Source organism: Empidonax traillii, unplaced genomic scaffold (assembly GCF_003031625.1).
Source record: "Empidonax traillii isolate 1590-97213 ecotype Southwest subspecies unplaced genomic scaffold, ASM303162v1 scaffold635:size371671, whole genome shotgun sequence".
NCBI classification, from domain to species: Eukaryota; Metazoa; Chordata; class Aves; order Passeriformes; family Tyrannidae; genus Empidonax; species Empidonax traillii.
The window spans coordinates 65,383-73,047 of NW_020955828.1; the positions used below are offsets into that span (position 1 = coordinate 65,383).

The 7,665-nt window shown below is 38.4% G+C and overlaps 1 protein-coding gene across 1 annotated transcript in view; it reads left to right on the forward strand.

The window, feature by feature from the left end:
- The window catches only part of UBA6 (ubiquitin like modifier activating enzyme 6), a 30,182-nt gene extending 24,838 nt beyond the window's left edge, over window positions 1-5,344 (forward strand). Inside the window, exons 30-33 of the mRNA XM_027899053.1 lie at window positions 41-168; window positions 929-1,016; window positions 1,989-2,083; window positions 4,000-5,344. Coding sequence (XP_027754854.1) covers window positions 41-168; window positions 929-1,016; window positions 1,989-2,083; window positions 4,000-4,135 — 447 coding nt within the window. The 3' untranslated portion in view covers window positions 4,136-5,344. The remainder of the gene's footprint in view (window positions 1-40; window positions 169-928; window positions 1,017-1,988; window positions 2,084-3,999) is intronic.
- Window positions 5,345-7,665: the final 2,321 nt, after the last annotated feature.

Sequence of the window (7,665 nt, forward strand, 5' to 3'; positions counted from 1 at the left end):
AGTATCGATAACACAGTACCTAAAATCTCATTTACTGCAGGTTGCACTGGAACTCATCAAAGTTGTGGGTGGCTACCCAGCTGATGCATACAAGAACTGTTTTCTGAACCTAGCCATTCCCATAATGGTCTTTACAGAAACTGCAGAAGTAAGGAGAACAGAAATCAGGTAGGAAGGACAATGGCAGAAGGGCAAGGGTAGTATTTGGAAACCTGCTAATTGATGCTGAGAACTTGCTGAGCCATTACAAGTATGAAGTTTGAATAGTTATTAAATCCAGATAACCAGATTAAGGCCTTATGCATTCACATAGCAAAGCTATGGTGGAACCACAGTTCATGGCCATACTCAATTAAACATTATAGATATTAAAAGATATTATAGATATTTGTTGTTGTTGTTGTTTCAACTTGTACAATGATGAATCACTTCATGCTTGCTATCCCACTCTGTTATCCATTTACTATATACTGCTAAAGGTGTAAGTGATCCTCTTAGTACTGCATTGCTCAAGAATTTTGGAAAAGACAGCACATACTCATCTGTCCTAATTTAAAATATAGTGGGTTTAAGGGCTTAGTTTTGTTTTCAGTGGAAGCTGCTACTCATGAGGCTTTAAAAATCTAGACAAATTAGGTATTGTTCTCCTGGACACACTTTTGCATCTTATTCAATACAAGAGCTATTTTTCAGTAGGTCTGAAAGCTCAGTAACTTCATTGCTAGATACCTTGTTTACTTAGAGCTCTTACTGCGTCTTGTGCTTAGCAAGGTCAGAGGGCTAGAAAAATGGCAGCAGAGGAAAGAGATTTTTGCTCAAGATAAAACAGCACCTCCTAGAAGACATGGCGGTTCTTCAAGACACATTTAAAGGAAGTGCCTGAGTTCATGTTCTAAAGTAACAAACAACCTTTCATTTTTTAAAACAGAAATGGGATCTCATTTACCATCTGGGACAGGTGGACAATTCATGGGAAAGAGGATTTTACTCTGTTGGACTTCATAAATGCTGTCAGAGTAAGTTGTCTAATATATTGTGCTGCAGCCCGGTGAAAGGAGAGGCGATGACAGCACGAGGGGTTCTTGCTCTGTCGTAGGTGTTTATTAACGCAGGGACACATGAGGGTACAGAGTCAAGGGTACTGTCCCCAACTGAGGGGAGAGCTAACCCTTATATAGGGTTCGGGGTGGAAGGATCTGGAAATTGGGAGGAGCATGGGACTGAACAACCAATGGGGATTCAGCAACATGCATAACTTAACTAGGAGCCAATAACATGGAAGGAGAGAAATGGCAGGACCGCCCACACTACAGCAAATCCTGGCCAATGAGGGAGAGGGAAACCTTGACCAATCAGGGAGGAGAAAATTCATGAGGGGACTAACATGTTCATACATGTCCAAATATAACAAATATAACTGGGGTACAAACATTAAAAAGCATGCATTAACAGTAAACATTATAAACATTAGTCAAATGACTACAGAACATTCTATTCATTTACGAATCAGGCTTAAACTGCCTGCAAACGTCTGTGTTATTAGGTAAAAGTCCTTTTAGTATTTTTCATATATCGCGTGCCATTTCTTGTATTCCTCTTGCTTCTTTCGTTTGTCCTCCGCAATACTGGATTAGTACAAGACAAGAGGAAAGGGATTTCTTGTTTTGGGTTATTGGTTTGGGTTTTGTTTTGGTTTTATTTCATGAAGTTATTGTTCAAATCAGAATAGTTTTAATAATAATTAATGTCTATGGGAAAGTCTCTAAGTAAACACATCCAAGTCTATTTTCAAATTCTTTGTTAATTCATTTGGCTCAAATTTACCTTAATAAAACTTCTGTCAGCATCCATGCATTAGCAAGTTTTCTGGTTGGGATCCTATGGATTTGAATAGTTAGCTATAGCATTAGCAGTAGTAATATCTGCTGTGTCTTGTATCTTGGGCAGCTGTTCTAGTCCTTTAATAAGTTTTAATTTGTGAATTCCAGGAGAAATATGGAATTGAACCAACTATGGTTGTACAAGGAGTCAAAATGCTCTATGTTCCTGTGATGCCAGGCCACATTAAAAGATTAAAGTTCACGTGAGTATAACTGGAAAACAGGGTCAGGGATGCAAATGCACATACAAATTATGCTCATTGGTTGTATCATAAGGATGTGTGCCTGACAGCAGTGTTTTCCCTCGAAGTGGTTGCTAGTTGTTAATATTTTGGAAAGAGAAATGATAATTTCTTTCATTTGGAAAACAAAAAATAAAAAAGAGAAAGTGAATTAGCTTCTATGATGAGGGCAGGAGACTTCCAAAATGCTCCTCTAACTGATGAAGACCAGAATGAGAAAGCTGAAGAAGTCTGACAATAATTTTTTTCCTTTTTTCTGGGGGGGGGGGAAGTACTGTGGTTCAAGTGGAACAATTTAGAACCTTTTGAAACTGGCTTAGAGCTTCAAACTAATTCTGGTGCATTGATCAGTACCTGTTTCGAAGGTCTACTAGTAGGTAATGTCAGGCAAAGTAGTATGAGCAAGCTACTTCAAACTCCCTGGGAGAGAAGAGCTCTAAGCTGCAACACCTTCAGAGTCTCCCTGGCATAGTAAGATGAGAATTTACAGCCTGTGAAAAAGAAGTTGTTTATATGCCTTCTCTTATAGCTGTATAAATAATTTTGAATGAGTGAGGTATGTAATGAAGTCAAAAGTATGGTGTGAAGCTGACTTCCTGTGAATATCAGGATTTCTTACTACCCTGAGACCTGGTTCAAGCTTTCCACCTCATAGCAGAAACTTGGGTTCAGTTACAAAGAGTCCCAAAAGATATTTGCACAGCAAACTCTGACCTGTCTCGTGTGTTTGTTTTTTCTTAAGTTGCTTAAAATCGTGCTGTAATATGACAAGCATTACCAGACTCTTCCTTCGTTTCAGAATTGCAGCATTAACTGGTAGCATACTCCTTAAAAGCAAGTTTTAGAAATAGTTATCTGCCTTGCTCTCTATAGCTTGGGACTTCCTCATGCAAATAAATGTTATCTCAGTATCTCTGCTGAGAAGAAGCTAATGCTTTGTGTTCTTGCAAGGAAACAAGTGCTTGGGTTAAAGCAGCTTTTTGACCTGCACATTAAAGTGTACCCAGAAGGGAAATCCTTCTCTAAGTGACTTGTGAGGAATAGAAATGATTGACTGTATTCCCCCAACCTTGTAGGATTTGAGCTGGCCTCATGAACAAGGGCTCCAGGTTAGCAAGAAAATAATTTGGAGCCATCTACAGATATGTCATGAAAGTGAGGTTGGCTGACCTACTTCAGTATTCTACTGTGCAACTTCCAAGCGTTGGCTGCAGTTTTTGAGACTGCAAGAGCAAAGGGGGGAAGTTGCATGCTTGTGACATGCTTACGTAGTTCAAACTCACTTTGTGATCATGAAGGAAGAAGTCCCAGATCTTGGCTGTTTTTTCCCCCTCATCGCTATTCACCTTTGAAATTCAATGACTTAATGCTGTAACCCCAATAGAATTATTTTCCATCAGAACTTATTATTTGGTGTTTGCACTGGAGTGGTTCTTCCTAATGTACTAAAACAGGCCTTTATTGGTAGATAGAGAACTTATTTCTCCTCAATGACTGAAATCCTACACAGAAATCTAACTTTGCCTTGTGCCTCTGTAGGATGCCAAACAAAAATTAAATCTGTGAGGAATCTCGTCCAAAACTGTTCACATGCTCTTCTCTTTTGTACTGATCACTTGTTGGTGAACAATGCAGTAGCTCACTAATTGGCTCCGTCTATCAAGAAAATGGAATACAATTTGCTGGATCTTGGGTGGAGAAACAGCTTTTGTGTCAAAATTTAAAGCTGGCTCAATTCTCTGTTTTAACTTGGCCTGTAGTATGTTGGACCAGTGTGTATTGCTGGCAGTGAAATTCATCCTACTCTGACCCTGAATTCCCACTGCCAATCCTCCTTCTGGTATATTAACAAATTCTGCTTCATTTCTCCTCTATAGGATGCAAAAACTTGTGAAACCATCACCTGATAAGAAGTATGTGGATTTGACAGTATCATTTGCTCCGGAGACTGATGGAGAGGAAGACTTGCCAGGGCCCCCAGTGAGATACTACTTTGTTCAGGAAGACAATTGACAGTAGAGACACCGAAAGTCACTCATGGACCATTTGTTCTCAAAGGAGTGTGCTAATTTTCAGCTGTTAAAGATGGTACTATGTATTTCTTTTTGGTGAAGCCTTAATTAAATGGTGAAAATCAGTGGCTTTGCACTGAAGACAAACTGGATTTATGTTTCTTCTGCTTCTGTTTTCTTCAAACCTGTTCGCTTAAAGGAGGATTGGTCACTCCGTGAGGTGGAATGTCCAGTACAGTCCTTACCCTAAAGACAAGATTTGTATTGATTTGTGGGGAGCTGAAGAAAGCAAGAAGAAGGGTGAACCTAAGAAATGGTCCCCATGTGCAAATTAGGCACTGCTTAGAGAAGAGTGCAAAAGTGGGGAAACCAGGTGTTCTAAGAACATCATAAATCCATATCATATGTTATTTAATTCTTAAACAAAAATTTAATTATTGCCATAAACACATGAGATTTAATCCATCCAAAAGGCTTAGATTTCCACTTAAGAGCAGACAAACTGCTTTATTTTGTGGTTGGTTAGTGGTGCTGTGGCCAGAGCAGCTATCTTGTGTCAGTCTCAACATGGAAACACAGGGAACAGGTGTAAATTGTCAAAACTCCACTTAAGTCCAGAGACCTGGAATTGTTGATTATCTGCACTGAGACTGTTCTTTGCAGAATACTGCAGTATGGGGAAAGTAAAAACCTATCGGAGAGCTGAATTAGCACTTTCAACAATAAAACTCTGACTTCAAGAAAGAGAAAATGTGATTGAGCCTTTCTGCCCTCACCGAATTAAAATCACTATAGCACATGGTGACTGTAAAGGGAGGAAAAGGCAAATGTCTCTGTGGATGTTTGTCATACCAAGCTCCTTTTGGTACCATTTCCTTATAGCAGATGGTTGTGCTGTACACATGTCCACAGCCCAAGTCTGACTTGCACTGAACACAGGTTTTTATCATCATCAGTCAGTTTCTAGGATATTGAAGTATAAAGATTCTGTTTGATTCAAAATCATTAGGGACTAGATTTTCTGTGTGGTACAGAAATGTCATCACTTAACTCTGTCATTTAAACACCAGGTACTTAAGCTGATAGTTCTTTCTCCCCGCCATAGTAGAGCAAGGCAAGGTTAGAATACAAACCTATAAGCTGGAACTTGTACATCAAGATGTATGGAACTGAATATCTGAAATCAATATAATTGTTTCAGTATTTTGGATTCACTCTTATGTGTGTGATGTCTTCTGGAAGGTGTATATAATTTTACAGTCAGTCTACTTTATAGATATAATTTTCTCGATTAATAATACTGCTTTTTAAACTACCTGACTTCATTTTTTTATGAACTTCTTTTAGGGAAACTCTTTGAAACAGGAGAAAAGGTGGGTAGATTTAGAGTGCAGAAGAATCACAAGCAGACAGTAAGTTTCCACTTTTAATAACTAAAATGTGTTTCAGTGTGGCAGTATTAGAATCTGAACTCTTAACTGACGTCAATATTTAGTGCTAAGGATCACTTAAAGGTTTAAATCAAGTTGAAAGCACTGTCACCTCTCACGCTTGGAGACTGAGAAACAAATGAAACTTTGAGGAAGTATACTCTGGTATGTTAGTGTGGTGTTAACATCATGCTTCTGCTTTTGAAATAAGCAGCACATAAAAATAGTAGAGTCCCAGTACATTTTTAGAATGCCCTAGGACTGTCCTCAGGGTTTAAAGTAATCTTTCAGATACAATTAATAGAGTGGCTTTTCTTAATGACAATGCATACGACTTTGACACCCTTGTCAAAAAGTGCAGGTCAGGGCTGGCTGGGATCACAGCCAGAATTTACAGACATGGCTGTATCTCTGTGCTGCTCTTACTGTGTGTATCTGTTGGATGAGTATCTGTTCTATGAATGGGTTCTGCCCAGTTAAAAAGTTGCTTGTGGAAAAATTGAAAATGCACAATGGCTCTAGATGATTATTAGCAGATCTTTAAAATTTTTGGATATAAATTATTTTAGGTAAAATCTTAAAACTAATAACTTCAAGATGACTTCTATATAGAAGAACTGTGCATGACAAGTGGCTCATTAAAACTCGTTCACGTTTTAAACCTTTTTGAACTGCTGATACAGTGAATGTATTTATATTGAAGGTTGTGCAGTGGAGTGGTCTGATTCAGTGTGAATTTGTATTTGATACAGCCCGTTTCTCAATCTGTTCCTGCTTTTTATCAAAAGTCTCAGGAGATGCTCAGCATGATGACACCAAAAGGATTCAATCAAGCTGGGAAAGTGAATTTTGCGTTGCTGGGCTTCCAGATCTTCAGTATTGTCACTACCAGTGCTACTAAGCTACCTGAAATCTGAGAACTGCTTTTTCTCTTTGGTGTGTTTTTGTTTGTTTGTGAGGTTTTTTGTGGTTTGGTTTTGTTTTTTCTTCATTGTAATGAAAGAGTGTGTTTGTCTAGGACCATTTGATTCTCTATTCCTGTGGAGCAGCTAGAGCTAGCTTTCTTCCTGCAACATTGAAGAACTATCTTTCCACTGGAACACTTCGAATAGCTTTCTTTCAAAATGTTATTCTTTGAAGGAGCAGTTGATTTTCAGGGATGAAGTTTTATATCAGCATTGAAGATCTTTCTTGCTCAAATGCTTTCTTGAAGAGTTTGCTCACATTTACACTCGCTTTCCCTGACTTTGTAGCATTCTTAATATAGATGCAGGAATATTTGTGCATGCAAAGCACGAGGCACTTAGCATCCTGCTCAGCTGTTCTCTGTGGTTAATCAAGGTGTTTCTTTAATGTTAGAAGTAGTGAGGATTTTGTGTGAAGATCTGGCTACTTGTTACCAAGACTGCTTTGGTGGATCTGATGGATTTAGGCTTTATTTACCTATACCACGAGTAAAAATTAGATGTTTCCATCTTATTTTCCCACCCTTTTCCTATGTAGGATAAATATGTGAATGTTTACTTTAAAAAAACCCCAAACAAACCACAAAGCTGTTCAAGAATAGCGACTACATAGAAAGAACAACTCTGGCACCATTTGGGTATTAGCGAACACAGAAACCCTGTCACCTCCACCCTCATCGTGGTATCTAATGTCCTGAAATAACGTGGGTTTGAGTTAGGCAGGGTTTATATATCTGTCTGAGATATATTTTTCCTTGTGTCTTTGAAACAATGTGGCCATAGGCCAATTGTTTGAAGAAAGGAAGCTGACATTAGCTTGAAAAGTTTATCAGTCCCAATTAATTATCTCCTGTTGTGCAATTACAGAAAGCATATGTGCAGCACAGTGCATCAATCTGTTTTTACCAGAGACCTTATGAGGATTTATTTTAATTTAAATGTATCTTTAGTGTGGTTGATGAAGTATTTGAAGCTAATGATGAAGCTAATGTGTTTATCCATGGTGGAGAAAGCTTACTGAGACTCAAGGTCAAAAGTGTCGTGAGTTACAGCATTAATACCAGCAGAACTGTCTTGCTAGTAAGTCAATAATTTTGCATGGCACAAGTGAGACACAGCAAAGAAGTATTTAAATT